Source organism: Cetorhinus maximus, chromosome 4 (assembly GCF_964194155.1).
Source record: "Cetorhinus maximus chromosome 4, sCetMax3.hap1.1, whole genome shotgun sequence".
NCBI classification, from domain to species: domain Eukaryota; kingdom Metazoa; phylum Chordata; class Chondrichthyes; order Lamniformes; family Cetorhinidae; genus Cetorhinus; species Cetorhinus maximus.
Window position 1 is genome coordinate 148,247,907 of NC_135882.1, and position 23,173 is coordinate 148,271,079.

The 23,173-nt window shown below is 45.1% G+C and overlaps 1 protein-coding gene across 1 annotated transcript in view; it reads right to left on the reverse strand.

Moving 5' to 3' along the window:
- The window catches only part of col22a1 (collagen, type XXII, alpha 1), a 142,611-nt gene that overhangs the window by 73,249 nt on the left and 46,189 nt on the right, over positions 1 to 23,173 (reverse strand). The window contains exons 9-17 of the mRNA XM_078541247.1: positions 22,745 to 22,798; positions 18,586 to 18,639; positions 17,701 to 17,754; positions 17,529 to 17,573; positions 15,798 to 15,860; positions 14,341 to 14,403; positions 14,210 to 14,251; positions 2,832 to 2,864; positions 1,853 to 1,906 (exon numbers count right to left, since the gene is read on the reverse strand). Coding sequence (XP_078397373.1) covers positions 1,853 to 1,906; positions 2,832 to 2,864; positions 14,210 to 14,251; positions 14,341 to 14,403; positions 15,798 to 15,860; positions 17,529 to 17,573; positions 17,701 to 17,754; positions 18,586 to 18,639; positions 22,745 to 22,798 — 462 coding nt within the window. The remainder of the gene's footprint in view (positions 1 to 1,852; positions 1,907 to 2,831; positions 2,865 to 14,209; positions 14,252 to 14,340; positions 14,404 to 15,797; positions 15,861 to 17,528; positions 17,574 to 17,700; positions 17,755 to 18,585; positions 18,640 to 22,744; positions 22,799 to 23,173) is intronic.

Sequence of the window (23,173 nt, forward strand, 5' to 3'; positions counted from 1 at the left end):
TGAAATCTGGATTTAAGGCCAGAATCTTCAGGTCGGCATGTGGGGGTGGGCCCCGCTCGCCGATGAGTAAAATGATGCGCGGTGATGTCAGGCGTGTGTCCCGTCGTCACCGCGCGTCATTCAGGTCTTTGGTTCAGCGGGCGCGCAGCCGACTCCGGTGCATGCCCGCCGAACTGTCAAAGGCCTATTAAGGCCATTTAAAAACTAATTAAAGTACTTGAGCTGCCCGTCGAATCTTAAGGTTGGCGGGCAGGTGAAGAGCCCAGTTGGCCTTCGCATTTATCATGAGACCTCATCCACAGGCGGGATGAGGTTTCATGAAGGTTTTTAAAGTTTAATGAAAATTGTTAAGAAAATTTATTGACATGTCCCAGCCCATGTGACACTGTCACATGAGGGGACATGTCTTAAAAAAATGTTTTTCTTTATTAAAATTTTTCAAAATCAAACTAATCTCCCTGAGGCAGCTCTATGCCTCAGGGAAATCTCTGCGCTCTTTTGCGTGCATGCACGAAAGAGCAAAGGCCCCGACTCAGCCTAACCACCTCCCCCCCTCAACCTACACAGGGAGCGCTCAGCGCTTCCGGGTGCGCGTCATGCTGGGTGGGCCTTAATTGGCCCGCCGACGTAAAATGACGGCGTGCAGTCGATCATGGGCGGTGATCGGTTGTGCGCCCGCCTGTGCCCGCTCCCGCCCAAACCCCCGACAGGGAGAAAATTCTCCCCTAAGTCTGTAATGTGTGCTGGGACTCTGTGGATGTCCTGGCACATGCACATGCATGGTGATTACCTGGGAAGTTTAAACTTCCGATGGGCTGATTTCTGCTGCCTGGGACTCAATGCAATTGTCTCTTACAACGATTTTGGTGTCAGAGCCTTGGGCCAGGTATGCAGAACTTACCTGGATGCTTATTCTGGAAATGCTACACTGTTTAATCTCTGTTATATCTCAGAGATTAACTAGCATAATTGAATCGGGCACTACAACCAACCCCCTCGGCCCCCTATCAGTCCCCTGACCTGGCCTGATCCGACTCTCTCTCCCACCACCTTCCCCCCCAATCTGACTACCTCCCTGACTTGATTAACCCCTCCCAACCCGAGTACCAGCTCCCATCCCACCATCTACTCACCTACTCACTCACTCACCCTCCCACCCACCCGCTCACACACCCGTTAACTCACCCTCTCACTTCCTTACTCACTTACTCACTCACCCACCCGCTCACAAACTGAAGGACTTGAGGGCTTTAAATCATTATCTGAATACGGTAGTTAATGTCATAAAAAGGGTGTGTCTCCTCTCTTTGCCCAACTTCTCCTGCATTTGTCAGTCTTCCCCTTGAAAGGCCATGCTGATCCATTGCTGCTCAGTCAGTATCCAAGGTCCCGGCTGAAAAGCTGCAAAAAGTGTGGGGTGCAGAGATGTTCGTGGGCAGCAGCAATACGTCCAGCATTGCCACTGGGCTAACTACCTTGGCACTTCTACAAAACAGTGCCATGGGATTGTTAATGCTCACCTGAAAAAGGCAGATGGGGCCTCAGTTGTATGCCTCATCAAAAGGTGGCACTTCAGGCAGTGCAGCACTCCCTCACACTGGAGCGTGAGCCTAGATTTTTGTGCTCAAGTCATGGAGTGGGACCAGAACCCGAAACTGAGTGACTCAGGCACGAGTGCCTACTGAGCCACAGTTGATATGTGGCAGGAGGGTCCTGGAGAGACTGATGTGGAGCTTGCAGCCGATTTAACCATTTTTGTCACAGTCCTTGTATTCAACTGAAAAGTGACAGCAATATTCCCTTGACGTAGTGCTTTAAATAAAGGCCTTTAGTTCAGAGGGCTCATACTTACAGGCTCTCCTGGCTCTCCTGCGTCTCCTTTCTCTCCTTTCTCCCCATCCAATCCCTAAAAATAATAAAAGGAAAGAAAAGACGTGGCTATCGATCATTACTCTTCAGGAACATATTTACGTCATTAGATTTGTATTTGTTTAAAGAGGACTTCTCACCATTGGAGAGGGTTTCTTACATACCTTTGGGGCTGGAATTTCCACAGGGAAATTCCTTGATTTCCTGCTATAACCTCAGAGCAGGATTGATGGAAGTCCTGGAGAACTGAATATTTGTTGCATTCCTTTGGATTTTCCACTGATCTTCTACTAAAGTTACTGCTGAAAATCAGCATATGCCCTCCATCCCACCCCTACCCCTTGGAATTTTCAGGTAAAAATAATTGATTATCTCTCCCGCTCCCCGTGTGAATCTTCAAGGAGGTCATGGCTCCACAGATCTTGGGTGTCCTGTGGTATCTTACCATTCTTCATGTTTCAGCTAATATAGCATGTGTCTGCAGGCTGTTTGATACTGTGGATATTACAGTGGACTGTAGCTTTATCTTCAACTCACACTGTGAGAGAAATTGTATTTAGAATCCACTTTAAACTAAAGACTCCATTTTGTGAGTAGGTTTGCTGAGCAGCTGGAGAAAGTCAATTAGACTGTCCAATTGGTAAGATGCATAGCACTGCCTGCATCTAGGATAGATTTGAAAGCTTTGACCTGCTCATGGATAGCTCTACTTAGTTGACAACTAGTGATCTAAACTTCCAACTTTGATCAGAGTAAGGTAGGCTGTCTGATTGTTTGTATAGGAAAAGGCAAAGATGACTTCCATTCACAACTAAATGCTTTGTATTTTCTGTACATATAATTAGATAAGGTAATTTATGTTATGTCCCCCAAAAGGTAATTTATGTGATGTTACATGGTGAAGGTGAACATTATCTCCAACAGGTACTATTAGAGAAAGTCAGTGCTTATTATATACCTACCGGTATCCCAGATACAGGAAAACCTTCAGTTGCCTGAAAAAAATAGGAGAACAAATTTAAACTCATCTGTGGGAACTTGCATGAACCTGTTCCTGTTTTGCACACTCATGTATTTTTGAGTGTGCCATGCTAAGGCAAGGTGTGGTGGCTAGATGATACCTGCTTTCCATGGAAGGGGCTGAAGTGTTCACTTGACATTTCCTGACATCATCATCTTGCCTTTATCATGCATCCTCAAATGCTGTTTGTCGACAGTGTTATGGCCGGTCCCCAGGCAAGGTCTTTGTTAACTTCCTGAACAGGACTCCAATTTTGTTATGCCCCCAGGTGAGGAGGAATGAGCTGGCTCCCCGTCTTCATTCAACCCCCTTGGTTGGTTGCAACAAAATTAATTTAAAAGGGATCCCTTCCCGTGTGGATACCTTTTCCCAGTCCAAATGTATTTATGTTTTAGAAGGAGCCAATTTAATGAGGCTTTCTTGAGCCAAAGAAAAAGTTTATTAGTTACTAAAGCCAGAGAAAAATAATAAAAACGCAACACACATACACACAGATCAGAAATGAGAAATTAAGAGTCCAAATAAAAGTTAAAAAAATACAATTGAGCCTTTGACTTGTCCATGAGGCGTAGATAGCGGTACATTGCGGCCATTAAGTTTGATGGTTCTGATGGAGCTGACTTTGGCAATTTCACAATTAGTTTGTAGACACTTGGTTCTGCAGGGTGGCTGAAAGGCTGCCCTATTTCCCTTACATTAAGGCTTCTGCTGAGATTTGCTTTCAGCAACAGAGAGACCGAGAGATCCTTTTGCCTGCAAGCTGCAGTGGGGGGGGGGGGGGGGGGGAACTCTTGTTCTTCAGCTTGCTGTAACACACAGTCACACACTGTTACACTCTGCAGCTAGCTTTTTTAACCCTTTTTTCCCCTGTATATTCCAGTAGTTGTCATGTATCCATCTCAGAACTATTTCCACATTCTCAGATATAAATCAATAGGAGATGGATTTTTGGGTGACTGCAGAGATGTGCAAATTGGTCTTTTGTCTTTGTAACCACGGGGGATTAAAGTTCAGTCTTTTGCATCTTTTCGATCTCCCTTTTAAGTGTCTCTGCTTGAAGAAGGCCATGACACCTTTTCAGGCTTGACATTCCATGTTCTCTCAGGACAGTTTATGTCATGAAGCTATTAGTGTATATAATATTATTGGCAAATATTTTTCTTTTAAAATAGAGGTTTAGTCTGTGGGTGTGTCTTAATTGGATTAAAGCCAGCTCGACTGGGTGCTTTGATGTGTATTAGTTTTGATATTTGGGAGAGATAGAATGCATTTGATTTTTTTGAATAGAGCATTCAAGAATTGGGGTGAAAACTGACACCTATCTAGCAGATACCAAGCAATATGTTTATATTACTAATACAATTGGTACTATGAAAAAGGTTTAGTTCAGAGATTGGTGATACAATGAGAATTTACATTCAATGGGCTGTGCTAGGTATAACTTCAGCAGTTTTGTGTGTGTAGAATGGAGGCAATGTAATGTCAAAGCAGCTTTAAGCGTCCAACTGGCTCCAAAGGAACCAAAGTGAAAGGAACCTCATTTTGAATTATAAGGTGAAAATGCTTTGCCTGGTGTCTGGTTAAGTCTATGGGTTGCTGTTGCCTTCATGGAGATTAGTTTGGGAATTTGTTAAAAGTTATGATAGTAGTCATTTGTAGCCATGTGTTTATGTTTAACTTGTATAAATTAATAAAATATTTCATTTAGTTTAATGTAAAATCTCGAGAGCTGGTGACATGATTCCTGAATTTAGAGTTGTATCTCAAACATAACACTTAAAATGATCAGTTATGACAGTTGTTTAAAGTTTCCCTCCCAGATTTTTAAAAAATAACTCAGCTTTACCAACTGCTCAGTCATAACATCTGTCAGTATAATCCACATAGGAATTTTCAGAAAGTGGTCACTTTACATTAGCATCTTTTGCTCAGTGTCCTTGCGTGTATTTCTTTAAAAACACACAAGTCTTCCTTAAAAAGTCCAACACGCCCGTAAGTAATTTGTGGCTGTAATTGGCTTTTCATGACAACAGTCTGGTATATCATACATTATAGCCTCAGACCTCTGCAAAATCTGTGCCAGGATGTGATTACATAAGTTCTAAATGTGTTACTGGTATATGAACTTCTGTCAAAGTTACATTCATGAATCACTATTTTCAGCTATTGATGTTACCTCTCCCTCTGACTCTGGGGCTCTAGGCTGCCATTCTGCTCTTTTCCCATTTCTGTAACTTGCTCTACTCATTATATAACCTTATCCACTTTTTCTCATGGGTACATTCTCAATGTGAACAGTTAGCTTCATTCATCACAAATCAGATTGCTACACTTTATCATTACACATGCTCCTTGCCAAAGCAATGAAACTCTGATTTATTTCCATTATTCAGTGGAGTTTCTTCATGGAAGATAGTTGTGGTTGTTGAGGCCAATCATCTCAGCCCCAGGACATCACTGCGGGATTTCCTCAGGATAGTGTTGTCATGGCAGGAGTTCCTCAGGGTAGTGTTTGAGGCCCAACCATCTTTAGCTACTTCATTAATGATCTTCCCTCCATCTGAAGTGTGAATGATCTCTGATGTTTGCATAGTTCTCAGTACCGTTCATGACTCCTGGGATACTGCAGCGGTCCGCATGCAGCGTGATTCGGACAAGGTTCAGGTTTGGGCGGATAGTGACAAGTAACATTCACACCAGACAAGTGTGAGACAATGATCATTTCCAGCAGGAGAGGATCTAACCAACTCCCCTTGACACATTACCATTGTTGAATCCCCCACTATCAACATCTTGGGGAATACCACTGATCAGAAACTGAATTGAACCAACCATATAGATAGCATGGCAACAAGACCAGGTCAGAGGCTGGGAGTTCTGTGTTGAGTAACTCCCTCCTGACATCTCAATGCCTTTCAGTGGTGTTTCCATGCACCTGCTGCCCTTGTCCTTCAAGGTGGTAGAGGTCACGGGTTTGGAAGTTGCTGTTGAAGGAGCCTTGGTGAGTATATCTTGTAGGTGGCACACACTGCTGCCACTTGTGCATCGGTGGTGGAGGGACTGGATATTGAAGGTAGTGGATGGGATGCCAATCAAGTGAGCTGCTTTGTCCTGGATGGTGTAGAGCTTCTTGAGTGCTGTCGGAGCTGCACACATCCCGATAAGTGGAGAGTATTCCATCACACTCCTGACTTGTACCTTGTAGATGGTGTCCATACTTTGGGAAGTCAGGAGGTGAGTTACTCTCTGCAGAATTCCCAGCCTCTAACCTACTCTTGTAGCCACAGTATTTATATGGCTGGTCCAGTTCAGTTTCTGGTCAATGATAACCACCAGGATGCTAATAGCGGGGGATTCAGCAATGGTAATGCCATTGAATGTCAAAAGGAGATGGTTGGATTCACTCTTGTTGGAGATAGTCATTGCCTTGCATCTGTGTGCCACAAATATTACTTGCTACTTATCAGCCTAAGCCTGAAAGTTGTCCAGGTCTTGCTTCACATGACATGGACTGCTTCAGTATCTGAGGAGTTGCGAATGGTGCTGAACATTGTGCAATCATCAGCGAACATCCTCACTTCTGATCTGACGATGGAGGGAAAGTCATTGATGAAGCAGCTGAAGATGGTTTGGCTGAGGACATCACCCTGAGGAACTTCTGCAATGATGTCCTGGGACTGAGATGATTGACCTCCAGCAACCACAACCATCATCCCTTGTTGTACCTATGACTCCAACCAGTGGAGAGTTTTCATCTTGATTCTCATTGACTCCAGTTTTGCTAGGCTTCTTGATACCACACTTGGTCAAATGCTGTCTTGATGTAAAGGGTATTCACTCTCACCTCACCTCTGGGGTTCAGCCCTTTTGTCTATGTTTGGACTAAGGCTGTAATGAGGTCAGGAGTTGAGTGACCCTGAGCAGGTTACTGTTAAGTCAGTGCCACTTGATAACACTGTCAGCAACGCTTTCCATTACTTTGCTTATGATTGAGAGTACACTGATGGGGTGGTAAATGGCTGTGTTGGATTTGTCCTGCTTCTTATGGACAGAACATTCCTGTGTTTTCCACATTGCTGCGTAGATGCCAGTGTTGCAATTTTACTGGAACAGCTTAGCTAAGGGCACAGCTAGTTCTCAAGCACAAATCTTCAGTACTATTGCTGGAATGTTGTCAGGGCCCATAGCCTTTGCCATATCCAGAAAGGCTGAAGACTAGCATCTGTCATGCTGGGAATCTCTGGAGGAGGCAGAGATGGATCATCCACTTGGCACTTCTGGCTTCAGCTTTGTCTTTTGCACTGATGTGCTGGGCTCCCCCATCATTGAGTTGTTTAATTGTCCACCACTATTCATGACAAGGTGTGGCAGGACTGCAGACCTTAGATCTGATCTGTCGGTTGTGGAATCGTTTAGCTCTGTCTATCGCATGCTGCTTTCTTCACTTGGCATGCAAGTAGTCCTGTAGCTTCACCAGGTTGACACCTTATTTTTAGGAATGCCTAGTGCTGCTCCTGGCATGCTTCCTGCACTCTTCGTTGAACCAGGGTTGATCCCCCGGCTTGATAGTAATGGTAGAGTGAGGGAATCTGCCGGGACATGAAGTCACAGATTGTGGTTGTTTGGAATTTCCCTGCTACTGATGGTCCACGGCACCTCAAGGATGCTCAGTTCTAAGTTGCCAGATCTGTTCAAAATCTCTTTGCAGCCTCAATTACTGTGTGGTGGTCACTCCTACCAATACTGTCATGGACAGACACATCTGTGACAAGTAGATTGGTGAGGACAGGGTCAAGTAGCTATTTCTGTCTTGTTGGTTCCTCACCACTGCTGCCGCAGCTCCAGTCTAGCAACTATGTCCTTTAAGACTCGGCCATCTCGGTCAGTAGTGGCACTGCCAAGCCACCCTTGGTGCTTGACATTGAAGTCCCCCACCCAGACTACATTCTGTGCCCTTGCCACCCTCAATGCTTTCTCCAAATGATGTTCAACATGGAGGAGTACTAAGATGTCCACCATCTTCGTGGCACAAGTCAGGAGTGTGATGGAATACTATCCACTTGCTTTCAGAGTACGACTCCAACAACATTCAAGAAGCTTGACACCATCCAGGACAAAGCTGCCTGCTTAATTGGCACCTCATGCACCACCTAAAACAGTTATTCCCTCCATTATCAACAAGGTGTACTGAGTAACTCACCAAAGCACCTTTGACAACACTTTCCAAACCCAGGCCCTAGAAGGACAAGGGCAGCAGGTGCGTAGGAACACCACCGCCTGCAAGTTCCCCTCTAAGCTAAACATCATCCTGATTTGGAAATGTATCGCCATTCCTTCACTGTCGCTGGGTCAAAATCCTGGAAATTCTTTCCTGACAACACTTTGGGTGTACCTACACCAGGTGGACTGCAGCAGTTCAAGAAGGTGGTTCACCACCGCCTCCCTACTTCATATTACTTTATTAAATTCCATCTGCTATGTGTCAGCCCATTTTACCAGTGTGGCTATGTCCTCCTTAAGTCTATTATTATCCTCCTCATTGTTTACCATGTTTGTAGGTTTTGTATCATCTGAAGCCTTTGAAAATAAGCCCTGCACACCAAAATTTCTGTATCCAAAAGATCAGTGATCCTAATAATCTGGGAAGCACCATACATTTTCCTTCTGTTTGAAATGCAACTGTTCACCACTGTGCACTACCTTCTATCCCTTAGCCAGTTTTATATTCCTGCTCCCACTGCCACTTGCTAACAACTATGTTATACCTACTTTGTCAAACACCCTTTGAAAGTCCATATGCACAACATCAACCATACTATCTTCATCAACCCTCTCCGTTCAAAGAATTTGATCAAGTTCATCTAACACAATTTGTCTTTTACAAATCGATGCTAAGTTTCACCTATTAGCCCATAACTTTTCAAATGCCAATTAGCTTTATCCCAGATTATCATCTCTAAAAGTTCTCCCACCACCAGCATTAGGCTTGTTTGGCCCAATAGCCTTTACTTTTTTCTAAATATTTTAATTTCCTTTCACACATGCTTTTCCTTATGTGAATACAAAAGTCCAATTAGAACTTTCTGGAACAAGCTGTTTTTGGCTATTCCAGGAACTGACCTGCCCAGAATCCCTCTGAGTGCTAATGATGGTCCTTTAAGAGCAGAATTCCAATGAATCCCCAAAATGTCCTATGCAAGCCCAACATATGGACACAACACATTGCAATGTGCTCACACTACTTGTGGAGTGAATTTTATGCTGCTTGGCGGTGGGCTGGAGTCTGGCCTGGAAGTTGGTGGATCACCGACTCCCGCCCCTGCCTTTGAAAAACGCCCGATAATGCATCTTTCATCCAATTAACGGCTGCCAGGTGGGAAGCTGGACCAGCAGCACATTGTTAGGCTGGGCAGGCTGCATAATCGGGGGTGGAAAAGTGGAACGTCTGGGGGTGGAAGGGGCAGGCTCTAAGCTGGAAGTCAGTCACGGCCACCCATTTAAAGGCACCCATGGACTGGGCTGTGGCAGTGGCACCAGATGTCACACTTTGGAGGCTGAAGCATTTTCCCAAGAACACTTTTAAATCCTTTGAAGCATTCCAACAGGGAAGAACTTGATTTGAAATGTGGCTACCTATGGTGCAATGTACAGAATGTGTTAATGAGGGCTGAGGCAGTAACTGTAATCAGTGTTATTGTCTGCACAGTGTTAGAAATTACTGATGGAATATTTTCCTGTCAAATTAACAATACTGCACGATGCTGTTAAAGTAAAAATTGTACTCTCTGGTTTGTTTAATAGTCATGCTGGGATCACCTATGGGGTGTGCACAAACTAACATTGCATTCTATCGTTGGCGCTCTTAATATTAATGACCCATGCTCGATATATATTCGGAGGATATTTGTAACCAGATGCTAGCAATGGGTGTTATCATTTCACTAGGACCTTTCCGTGATTGTTTGGTGAATTAATTGGTGAATCTTTAAAGGGGGAAAAATATCATGCATGATTGAGGGGGAGGTATAGGGAATATCACCACCTGGAAGTTCCCCTCCAAGCTACTCACAATTCTGACTTGGAAATATATTGCCGTTCCTTCACTGTCATTGGGTCAAAATCCTGGAACTCCCTCCCTAATAGCACTGTGGGTGTACCTACACCACTGGACTGCAGCAGTTCAAGAAAGCAGCTCACTGCCACCTTCTCAAGGGCAATTAGGGATGGGCAATAAATGCTGGCCTAGCATGAATGAATTTAAAAAGGGGGGCCCAGAAACAGGAGAAAAACCAAGGCCCATGATTTCTTTCCATGGTCCTGGGTCCAGACTCAGGATGGTCTCACAGTTTGATGATGATTCCCTGCCAGTTCTCTTCCAGACTGTAGTGGGAGGTCCTCATGCCTGCTGGACAAACCCAGCCTGGATGGAGGTCACAGCAGAGGTCAGCAGCTGTGGGATTGTCCAGAGAACCTGTCTGCAGCGCTGGAAAAGGTTCAATGACCTTTCGAGGTCGGTAGGGGCGTGTGTTTAACCATTTTGGAGATGGACCTGGATGGAAGAGCGTGAAGGTGTGAAGTGGCTCGAATGTGGGGTTGCCTACTATATTACCCAAATGTAGAAGGCAGGATGATGCAAGCACGCCACTCTGCATGACAACAGGGGTTCAGTGTGGGGGGCTTCTGAACTGCAACACCTATTACCTGGCAGTGAAGGAACATTGAGAAAATTACATGTTGGCCACACATTAGAAGACATGATTGCAGCATAGTAGAATGATTACAATATCCTTTTTCATTTACAGGAGAAGTTGTTGCACAATGACAGGGAAAGGACCAGGATCGTAGCTGGTTAGTCCAACCTGACCATCCTCACCCCGATGATCCTGGAGGGATCCTGGAACTGGAGGCCCATCGCTGGAGCCAATCCATTAGCCGAGGTGATGTTGCAGGAATGCCCTGGGCTGTTGAGATTTCAAGGGCCCGTAGGTCTCTCCTGCAAACTGTGCTTAAGGGAAGCGGGAGGGGGTGGGGCAGCTGCCCAAGACAGTGGGGAGACTGTCGGAGAGCTGGCCTTGATGGTTTTTCACTGTGGAGGCTTGCAGATCAGGGAAGATGGTCTCCCTGAATGTGAAAGGGGCTATGGTTCAAACACTGCCTAATATCTCCCAATAGTGTTCAGGAAGCATGTTTCTCTGAACTCACCTCAAATGATGATGATGTTCTTCATTATCCTTGTTTTTTTCCCCCATAGGACAAACATTGGTAGCAGCCCCAAGCCCCGAGGGACCCTTGCTAACATCTGAGGAGGAGGAGGAGGACGGAGCCTCAGAAGGTGCAGTGCCACATTCTTGCTTTGCGTCTAGCACCATCACAGATACAGGAGTTACAACCAGGTCCTGATTCCTCTAGGAAAAGTTGGGAGGGACAAATGGACATTACAGCGGCATATCAGCAGTAGCCCATGCCATCGGGGTGCACCTCTCACTGCAATTCTGATGGGGGCAGCCTCTCCTCCGCCCCTCTGCCATTGACACAAATGCCTCCGAGTGCCATGGCAACAGGTAAGCCTCATGCCACAATGCAGAAGACTCCCACTACACCATGGACTCAGGTGGCCTGAGTCGTCGCAGGCAATGGGCAGAAGAGTCAGCAGCCTGTTTCCAGGATAGCTGGCAGCAAGATCGAGGCAGCACCATGCTGTAGCACCAGGAAATGAATCCAGAAATCATGTTAGACACTCATGGGTTCACATTGGTGATTTTTATAAGTGATTTTTGATTGATGCTATTTAATAATGTTATTAAATGAGTGGTATTTGAACATGATCTTCTGGCTGCACTGATGCATTATCTATGTGTGATGTGATGGTTTTTGATTTGGATGGTCTAGATGGTGTTAAGGGTGTTTGTGTTCATGTGGGTTCCTCTGCTCAGCATTATTTGCTGATTCTATATTTCCGTTAGTAGCCATGGCCCTGTTGTTCATGACAGGGAGTCAACACGAGAAAGTGGCAAGGACCAAGAAGTGGTGTTGTGCTGGAAATATTGTTATTGGAATCTTCTCACTATAAGAGATTCTCTTGTCTCCCAGGCATCCTGACCCTCCCGCTGACCGACATGCACACCTGGTTGGTGTGGCTCAGCCTCCTCCTCTTCACTAGAGTCATCATCAGAGGACAGGCTACCTCCATCAAATCATCCTGTGCGAGGTCTTCCTCTCTCTGCAGGACCATGGCCTGCAATGCTCAGCATACCGCTGCAATATGGGACAGTGTCACCAATGGTTGAGTGCCACCTGATCTGTCAAACACATTGGAATCGCATTTTGAGGAGACCAGAGGCTCCTTCCAGGCGTCATCTGGATACCTGTGTGGGACCTTACAGCCGGCTGCACATTATTGCATCAAGGCAGTGACAGATGTCCTGTTTAGGCATGCCCTCGAATTTATTTCATTTATTGATGACAATGCCAGTAAACCTGAAAGAACCAGAGGCAGTATTGCTGGGTTTTCCAAAAGTGCAGGACATTAAATAGACTGCATGATCTGGCCATTAAAGTGCCTTCCAGGCAGCCAGAGGCGTTCGTATACAGGAAGAGATATCATTCCTTTAACGTGCAGCTGGTATGTGACCACAGGCAACACATCATGCACATCTGCGCACGCCATCGGCCAGTAGCCACAACGCCTACATACTGAGGCAATCGGAGGGATGTTCTTTAGGCTGCAAGCTTTGGATGGCTGGATTCTGGGGGATGGAGGATACCCTCTTAGGAGATAGCTGATGACAATAGCTGTGTGCCATGCAAATATCTGAGCCTTGGATGATAGACTCTAATGGCTGGATAGTGCCTTCTCCGTCTGCCTGGCCGCTGCTGTTGCCTCCCCTCTGCAAGCCCTTGCTCACCCTCAGGTAAGTCAGCTTACTGGACAACACAGCACACCCATCCTTGGCCAGCTGCCCTCCTCCTTCTCCTCCTCCCACTGAATGGATTATTCCCATTAGGTACAGCAATGTGCAACACAAATGCTGCAGTGCACAATTTTGCCTGCAACACTTCCTGCCCGCTCCTCTTCCCTCAGGAAATAACCAAATAGGATTTAAATTGAAAGAAAAATAAATGCAAACAATGCCAAAGTCTCCCTGACCTGTACTTTTAAAGTCAGACACAGCCTCGCTTGCAGCCATTATACCCATTTTTGCAGTACTACCCTTTCAAAAGCGTAACGTCCACTGAACTTGATTCCCATGCACCCACTGCATTATATATTCTAGTCAACTGGCTTGTTATCAAGCTTAATAGCCCTTTAATGTTTTTTTTAGAAAGGCGGATGGGCTGCCGATTTTGGTGCCCACCCAAATTCTGTATTATGGGCAGCAGTCTCCATTTCCATGCGTAAAACCCACTCCACAGTATTTTTATGCAGGTTAACCTGCAGATTCAAATGAGTTAAATAAGCCAAAACGCAAAATGGCATCAGCATGTTGATGAGCATCAGTATGTGAACTTCACTCAATGCAAGTTTTACCCTATAGCTCTTGAAATAGCGTACAAAAGAGTCTAGTCTTGCATCTGAATTAACAAAGTGCAGTGGTAACCCGCCCAAGGTCATGTCTTCTGCTTATTTCTCTATGTCTCGCAGTCCTGTGCATTCCTCTTCAGTTGCTCATAGCGCCATCCTATTAGCAACTTCATTAAGAAATGAGCAACATGACTAGAGAAGGAGTACATGAGGTGGCTTCCAATTGCCTTTCTCATGTGTTCTTAAAGGAAACACAAGCCCTCTTCCCTAAGGATCCTCTACTGCTGTCCCTTCACGTTCTATCTTCTATCATCACCTCTGAAAATTCGCTGGTTCTGCATTTGGCTGGTGAACATGAACATGGGACCCTGAGCTGGGCCTGGGGCGACTCACAATAGGACGGTGTAATGTTCAATAGTTCAATTGTTCTGTGTTTGGTTATGTCTGTCTGTTGGCTGATTAGTTAAGCCCAATGTGATGACTCAGAGAAAGTAACCAAATTGTAGGCTAGATGCTAGAAAGAAGTTGCTAGAAACAGGAGAGAACTGACATCTTGAAGTATTGTATAAAACTTTTGTAAATACATTTCTGGTGCACGTATAGAATCTGTTGAGAAATCTCTGCTTTGCTCTGAGATATAAAATACACACAAACTGGCAAATACGACAGGCAGGGACAATCACCCATAACATTTCAAATGACTCTGCTACCCTATGTTGAAGTGTGTTGGTGAATATTATCAGAACAATGATTCTTACAAATGAGGAATCTTTATTTTGTCATTTGTTCTTACTCACCGTCCCTGGTAAGCCTGGAGAACCAGGAGCTCCGACTGATCCCTAGGACACAAGATAAAAGAATTGATCATAAATACTAGAAAGTTCAATGTTGCATTGCAATGTTCTCATCTTAATGAAATGTTTCTTACCTTATTCCCCTTTTCACCCTTATCTGATTTGGGACCAACTAAACCTTGTTTCCCTGGTTCTCCCTGTGAAAACACAAATGTGGTGCATAAACATTCCAAACCTTAAAAAAAAAGTGACTAGATTCCAACGTGACCATACCTGTGGGATCAATATACCTCATTCTGCCTGACTACCTCCTTGATGAGGGATTTTAGCTACAAGGTTAGGTTGAAGAATCTGGGATTGTTGTCTTTGGAGCAAAGGAAGTTGAGGAGATTTTATGGAGGTGTACAACATTATGACAGGCTTGGATAAGGTAAACAAGGAAAATCTGTTCCCATTAGCTGGTGGTACAAGGAATGGGGTGGGGTGGGGGACACACAGATTTAAGGTTTTGGATGAGAGATTCAGGGGGAATGTGAGGGAGAACTGGCAATGGCTGGTAATGACCTGGAACTCACTGCCTACGAGGGCGATGGAAGCAGACATGATCCATGATTTCAAAAGGGAATTGAAAAGGCACTTGAGCAAAATCAACTTTCAGGGCTATGGGGATGGAATGGGATTTCCCCAAACAGAGCTGGCATGGACTCAGTCTGTTAAATAGCCTCCTTCTGTGCCTTAATGACGCAAACACATTTTCATCTGGACAATTGTTTCTGGGTAAAATTGTAGTGCACAGGGCTGGAAACTGATTAGGCAGCAATTTTCTTGAAGTGTAACCAATAGCAGATATCATGTGCCCCATGGTTTGCTCTAAATTGGGGCCTGGGCCTCCTTTCAAAACTTTGAGAGACCTACCAGACCCTAAAGCACCACTGGAGGCAGCTGGTCCATTTCAACTGGATGAATTTCACCCACACCACTTGCCTGGCTGGCAGTAGCCCTCAGTTAAGTCCTGGGGGAAAACGACAACAGGATTGGGGCAAACGGGGCTGAAAGCATTCTCAAGTTCTCCTATTCCTCCTGCTTTCACAACTGAAAAAAAAAGAACCTAACCTACATTTGTAATCACTGGACATTCCTGAGCCTTCTCTGTTGAGGGGTGTTCAGTTTAGGAGAGGGATCCTAAAGCATGTGATGGGGCCCTCATTCACTTCTTAGAACAGTTTATACATTGGGCAGGATGGGAGTCACCCCCAGGGAAGCATTGGTATAGTTGAGTCTTGAGGTGACAGAAGTATTAATGAGTGTTCAGTGGCAGGGAAGCTGAGGTTGGGGGATGTGGTATTAAGGAGGTTGAAGTAGGCAGTCATGGCGATGGAGACGGCCTGGGTTAGCTTGGGGCTGTGAGAGGTTTGCTTTAACGTGGGACAGTGGCAGTGAAGGAAATGGAGTTGGTGGCGAGGTTATGGAGTTTGTGACAGTGGGGCCTGAAACAATACCTTCTGAAATTGGATTTAAGCGCATGTCCTAGATATTTAACTTAATATCATGCGCTATCCTGACCATAGAGGGTTGAAATAAATCCACTGACCTGGTCTCCTTTTATTCCCCTTGGACCGGGTAGTCCAGGTGATCCAGGAAGACCAGTTTCTCCCTGAAAAAAAGTAAGATTAAATTGTGTGCATGAAAAAAATCACTGCATGATGGCTTAAACTGATTTCAAACCATCCCAAACAGGAAATGAAAATAAACTGCACTACATTAAAGTAAAACAATTGAATGGTGCCTTTCATTAGTAATTAGCTAATTAGTTGGGCTATTAAGTTTCAAGACTGTAATTTTTTGTATTCACTCATGGGATGTGGGCATTGCTGGCTGGGCCAGCATTTATTGCTAATTTCCATGCCTAATTTCCCTTGAGAACTGAGTGGCTTGCTAGGCCATTTCAAAGTCAACCACATTGCTATGGGTCACATGTAGGCCACACCAGGTAAGGACAGTAGATTTCCTTCCCTAAAGGACGTTAGTGGACCGGATGGGTTTTTACGACAATGGTCATCATTAGCCTTTTAATTCCAGATTTTGTTAAATTGAGTTCAAATTTCACCATTTCCCAGAGCATTACCCTGGGTATCTGGAGTACTAGTCCAGTGACAATGCCACTATGCCACCACTTCCTGCCTCTGGCCACTAGCTTTTTCATTACCTACAGAAGGTGAACTTCACCTCTGCATTACATATGATTGCAGTCCTGCTGTTTAACATTTTGCCAAGCTTTTAACTAATGTTTTGTATTAGCAACAAAAGATGACTGGACTTGTGTTTGTATAAGGGTGGATATACAGTGTCCTGATTGCCACTGTTCAGATGACTGTATCTTTAGTGTTTAACCAATTAAATTACCAAGCATAGAAGGGATGCACAGCAACACACTGGGCTATAAAATAGCAAGAAGTGAACTCATGTACGCAATTCCTAAACAATTCCCACCCACCCCACCAACAACTCAATTACAGAGAGGTTAATGGAGAGGCTGCCAAAGTGACGTAGAGAGGCGAGGAGCAGGAAGGAGCAGCTTTGGGGATATTTTCTCAATTAAAATCACATACATTCTCATTACACATTGCTTAGATTTTATGAGAGTTAGTGAAGAGAAGAATTGTTCCCCCAGGCCATGAGAGCCAACATTCATCTGGTGAAGGTGCCTGATTGCTGCTTGACACTTGTCCACTGACGCTGATAAGAAGCATCTGACTGATTACTGATCTTGGCCGTAGGCCCTGGCCTGTCAATTGGGGAAGTCTTCCTTACCGTGATATGAGACAGAAAGGAAAAAAGACCCCAATTGCTGAACAAAATAAATTAAAAATGGAGAGAATATGGTCTTGATTGAAAAATAAGAATGTTACATTGCAACTCTGCTCCCGTCCATCTGGCTTGTAGCCTTCAGTCAGGGTCTGAAAGGTGGTGATTTTCTTTATCAAAAATAGTTACCAGCTTTTGCTTTCTCTGTTAGCCCAGTGACCCCCCTGTGTACTGCTCTGAGATAGCCAACAAGATACAATCAAGAGCAGCAAAGGGAATTTAATTTCTATTCTTTCCTACTCCTTCTCTGACTGGCTCTAGTCCACAGCAGTGTAGCTGGCTCAGTACTTGGGATTACTCCTGCACTGGGATTTTGTGGGAGTCACAAAAATGTTTTTGAGCCCACAGTTTGAAAATTTGGGAATCAGCGATAAAGAAGAAATTACATGTTCACTAGTTAAAAAAGTGTGAATGAAGCCATTCTGGGTTTTGAGAGTAGTTAAACGCCTCCCCTTACCTGATGTCCACTGGGCCCTGTGAGACCTGGTAACCCTATTTCCCCCTGTTCGACAAGGAATAGAAAGTTAAACATACATCAGCAACTTCCCTGCCACAGTGTAAAGGAACTGTTTAATACATTCAAAATAAATCCCAAGCACAAATAAATAAATTTCTATATTTTCCCCTACCATTTCACCAGGTTTTCCAGGGATACCATCCAGGCCGTGCACTCCTGCTTGTCCCTGTGTTAGTCAAAGGTGAAAACAGAGTGAAGCTGGAATATAATCTGCAGGGATCATTGAAAACTATTGCTCCAGTCCACTGCATTTCAAGCGGCCAACATCATTTTACCGTAATATCTGGTTGATGCCTGCACTGGTATAAAGTAGTCTGGGAATGGGGTCGGGAATCCTGGGATCGGGATCTGCCTGCCATTTTTAAAGGGCTCCCAAGTCAACCCAACTTGGTGAAAATCCAGGCCGATGTGTCAGGATTTGGAGAGAACAATGACAATTTTAACTTCAGTACATTGGGCAGCAATGATTCATCATAAATCAGTGAGGATGGGGACAAGTTAGTTGAAAGGAAGAAAGATTGATTTGTATTTATATAGTGCTGTCCATGACCTCAGGATGTCCCAAAGTGCTTTATAACCAATGAAGTACTTTTGAAAGGTAGTTATTGTTGCAATAGGCAACATATATTAAGTATTAATTACATGAAGAGCTTATACAGTTTGGTGTGCTATTGTAGAAGAGAAAGAGGAAATTCTGTGCTCAGCAGGAATCAATACTGTGTAACAATTGGGAAGATTCCTCAAGGGGTGTACATAAGATATGACTGAGCAAAAGAATCTGTGGAAAATAATGAGGTTAACAACACATCAACACCTAGAGAGCTGGCTGAACTGGTTAGTGAGTCAGCCAGCAGAGAAAGGGGTAAAGAGAGTGGAATTGGATAGATTGCTCTTAGACCTCATTTAGCACATTCACAATGCAAAACCACATTTTTCTCACTAAGTGCCCAAAGGGATAACAGCATTAGACAGACAGGGGAGAAAAAAAAATACTTGCCTTAACTCCTGGAGGTCCAGGGAAGCCATTTTTCCCATCTATCCCGGGTGCACCCTGAAAATATATAAATTAGAAAAGATGACTAGCTTGGGATAATTCTTATAAATCGGATGAAGAAATTTTGTCACATAGGGCGGAATCTTATACACTTAGTCCCTGGTGCAGTGTTGGGATCGGGGAACCACCAACCTCCAAGACTGCACCTCGGCACCCACCCCATAACTCCTGGGCCTTCGGCCTGCTTTTTGAGGGTGGTAAACAATTAAGAGCCCGCCTCCAGGATTATCGTCCAATTAGCTGGCGGGATGGATCAGTGTTTAAAGAGGCACTGGCAGCACTCACAGTGGCATAATGTGTGGTGCGGTTTACTCAGTAAGAGGTATGAAAGAAGTGGAGAATGGATGGGAGATGGAGAAGGGGTATCCTACCTCCCTTTCACGGACATGTCCCAGGAGGTGGTGCTGGAAGCAGTCAGGGCACTGCTTTTATGGACAATAGCAGGAGGAGCCCTGGAGCCTCACTAAACAGGCTTGGCTGGAGGTAGCGGAGGAGGTGAGCTGCTGGAATGTGATGCAGAGGACATGGATCTAGGGCAGAAAATAGTTCAGTGATCTCTTGTGGTCAGGCAAGATGAGTGCCATGCAACTCTCAGCCGGCAGCTCTCTCACCCACTTAGAAGTCTGCAGCAGAGACATGTTCTGAGGCCTACAATTTGCAGCCACACAGAAGAGTATCTCCGGAGGGGAGGATGCAGTTATGTCCTTGGCCATCTGATAGCAATGGAGGATGATGGACTGGAAATCGGCAGAGTGGCAGCAGGGTACACTGTTGCCAATGGAGAGATAGGGGTGGCACGGGGACTGGGTGAAAACATTATATATCGCACTGCCATTTGGCACTGACTAAATCTGACTGTCCTCCAGTCATAGAGGACGGTAGTCACCAATGTATTAAATATGGTGATCTGCAACTTGCTAGGGGTTGACGCCTCGATTGCTAAATTCTGCACTAATGTTTGACTTTCATCTCCTGCTGCGGCATTGCCAGAGGCATACAAATAGTTAAGGGAGGAGGCGGTGCAGTCCTCAAAGGAGAAGCACCATTCTGAGGAAGCACCATTACATGACACATGTGCACCACCAACAGCACAGATACACTCATTTCAGTGGGTCATGCCTCATAGTTACAAAGGGTATGTGGCACAAGGTAAGAAGCACTTTACATGTGAGTAGGAGCAGGTGTTGGAGGCAGAGACAGCTGTGGAGAGTCTCCATTGGAGCCTCAAGAAAACTTCCAGCTATGCTCAACTCACCACAAATGCTGAGCCTTGGGAATCACACACTATTTTGGTACCTGTGGAGCAGCAAAAAATAAATGTGTGGGCACCTGTCAGAATTTCCAGAGGCTGTGCATACACCTTTCACTGAAGATGGAAGCCCATCACTCCAATGGCTGTCATGGTGTCTCAGGTATTTGAGTACATGACAGAGTCACCAACTTTATGGAGAGTCAGAAGAGCAGGTGAATGAGTGGATGGAGGAAAAAAGCAATAGCCTCCATATGATGGCACCCTCGGGAAACATTTATCAAACAGTTGCCCTGATGGATAAACACTACATTCAAATTCAGTCACGTGCTCGCTCCCACTTAGTTAGCAGGGAAATGCCGGTGCGCCTTGAGAGGATAGAAGATGATGCCATTGCCACTCCTCAAGGTGTCCCCCAAGTCACAGCCTGTGCCATTGACCATACAAGAGCCACAAATGCTGCCTCCTGACTCATGACCGAGGTTATCCCTTCACAAATGCAGGTGGGGCAGTCTTTGGTGGGCCCTTCATGGGCTCAAGAATACAGAATAGGTCCACCGTGGACAATTCAACTGTCAGTGTACTGGAACAGGCTGCCTCGGGCTTTGATGCAGGACAGGGCTAGCACCACATTGAAGTAAGAAAAAGAGAATGTGGAAATGGTCTCAGTCATACAAAGGTAATCACTTGGTTGCATATTCCAATGTTAGTGTCATGCGGAAAACCTTTATTTCAAAGAGGCATGTGTTAAATGTCCCTGGTAATGTCATAGTGGTGTTTTTGTTCCATTCCGCATGACCATGGTGAGGTGAATGCTGGTCAGTGGTATGAGACTCTTGGATGACAATGGCAGACTGAGAATGTAACGGGTGGATGCTCTCTGCAGTGAGAAGGTCTCCTTGTTTGAAGCCATGGATCTCCAGATGGCACGGGTGCAATGCTCAACGTACTGTACTCAACTGAAGCCTGCTTGGGTTGCAGGCTTCCCTGGCATGCAGGTCTATGGCAGCAGGCATCAGTGGCCCCTCTGAATGTTCATGCTCTGCCAGGCCCCCCCTCCTCTTCCTCTGAGCATGCTGGCTACTCTCCACTTTCTTTTGTTGCCATCTCCACCCCTCTTTGAAGTGTAAGATTGTGCAGGACGCAGCATGCCATTACTATGCAGGAGATCCTTGCTAGCCTCTGCTGACCGCTGCTCCCAGCTTGGTCAAGGCACTGGAACTATAACAAAAACAGAAAATGCTGGAAAAACTCAGCAGGTCGAACAGCATCTATGGAGAGAAAAAACAGAGTTAATGTTTCGAGCCCATATGACTCTTCTTCAGAGCTTTGAAGAAGGGTCATACGGACTCGAAACGTTAATTCAGTTTTTTCCCTCCAGATGCTGTTCGACCTGCTGAGTCTTTCCAGCACTTTCTGTTTTTGTTCCAGACTTCCAGCATCTGCAGTATTTTGCTTTTATCAGCGGAACTATATTTTGAGCAAGCCAATGACTTCCTCTTTGGTGGGTCTGGTTATAAGAAGGCTATGCTTGTACCTCTCCTGTACCTCTGTGGTGGAGTTCTGCGTGCCTGCTTCTCTTGGTTCCTTGTGGGCAGTGAGGAAGGGGGAGGGGATGGGGTGGGTTTAAGGGAGGGACCAGATAGGAAGGAAGGGGGCGTGTTCAACTTAGGTTGATCCCAGGTATGGAAGAATATTCTTATGAGGAGAGGTTGAGTAGGTTGGGCCTGTACCCATTGGAGTTTAGAAGAATGAGAGGCGACCTTATTTAAACATATACGATTCATAGGGGGCTTGACAGGGTGAATGCTGAGGGGTTGTTTCCCCTTGTGGGAGAGTCTAGGACTAGAGGGCATAGTCGCAGAGTAAAGGGTCATCCATTTAAGATAGAGATGAGGAGGAATGTCTTCTCTCAGAGGGTGGTTAATCTGTGGAGTTCTTTACCACAGAGGGCTGTACAGACTGGGTCGTTAAGTATATTCAAGGCTGAGATAGACAGATTTTTAATCAGTAAGGGAATGAAGGGTTATGGGGAAAAGGCAGGAAAGTGGAGTTGAGGGTTATCAGATCAGCCATGATCTCATTGAACGGCAGAGCAGACTTGATGGGCCGAATGACCTACTTCTGCTCCTACGTCTTATGGTCTCATGGCCCCCCATAATTGGCAAATGGAAGCTCCTGAAGAACGACACCCCTTCCCTCCCGCCCTTTAAACATTTAAGATTAAAAGTTGGGCTTCCTGCTCCCACCCTGCTGCCCCCACCAAATGTTTTATGGCTGGTCGGCATATTAGGGTCAATTGGCTTGATAACAAGCCTAACTGACCTTAATTGTTCAATTAAATATGGCGGTCAGGCTGCCGATTTTGGTGCCCGCTCGCCCCACCCTGCATTATGAGGGTGAGCTCGGGGGTGGGTGGCAAGGTGGTGGGATGGGCGCCCATCCCATTTTACATGCCCCCCACCACCTCACGCCTCCCCGTTTCGGGGCATGTAAAATTCAACCCAACATCTGTGCCGACTGGGCGCAAGATATTGCAGAACTACATTAACGCTTAGAAAATCTCGTTCTATCTTTCACCTGTCTTTATTTGAAAAATATTTGGAGTTAAAACTGTTCAGTGCAACATCAGTGATGAACATGTAAAGGACATTGGAATGAAATTGCTCTGTCTTCTATTTATATGGTATTAGAAATATTGGTTAATACCTTCCTTAAAATAGCAAATTAAGTAAGTTGAATGAACCAAGTAAATGCATTTCTTAGTAAAATTGTATACCAAGATTTCAACCCCCCCGCCACCACCCCTATCCAAAACTTGTCCATAAAACAGCAAAATGGCAATATTCCTACCGGTTTTCCAATTGGACCTGGTTTTCCTGGAAAGCCAATTTCACCTGGCAACCCCTGGCAAATAGAAAATATTAATTAATTACATGGCAACAAATTCAGATCATATCAAATAAATATATTGGATCTTCCTACTGTATTAGATCTTCATTGCCAGTGCAGACATGATGGGCTCAATGGCCTCTTTCAGCGCCATAACTCTTCTATGGTTCTATGGTACTAGCGCAACATATATATACATTAAATATCTGCTTTAAACCATCGATCACATTTCTCCAAAAGATGTCCAAGATGACATATGATCTGCCTGCCAAACATTGATTGGAGAACCAGGAGTGTAACACATGTGAAGCTCCATTGCCTTTCAGACTCTCTACACCAAGTTACTGAGAAGTCTGTACTTCTTTGTTTGACCAATATAATACAAGCAGC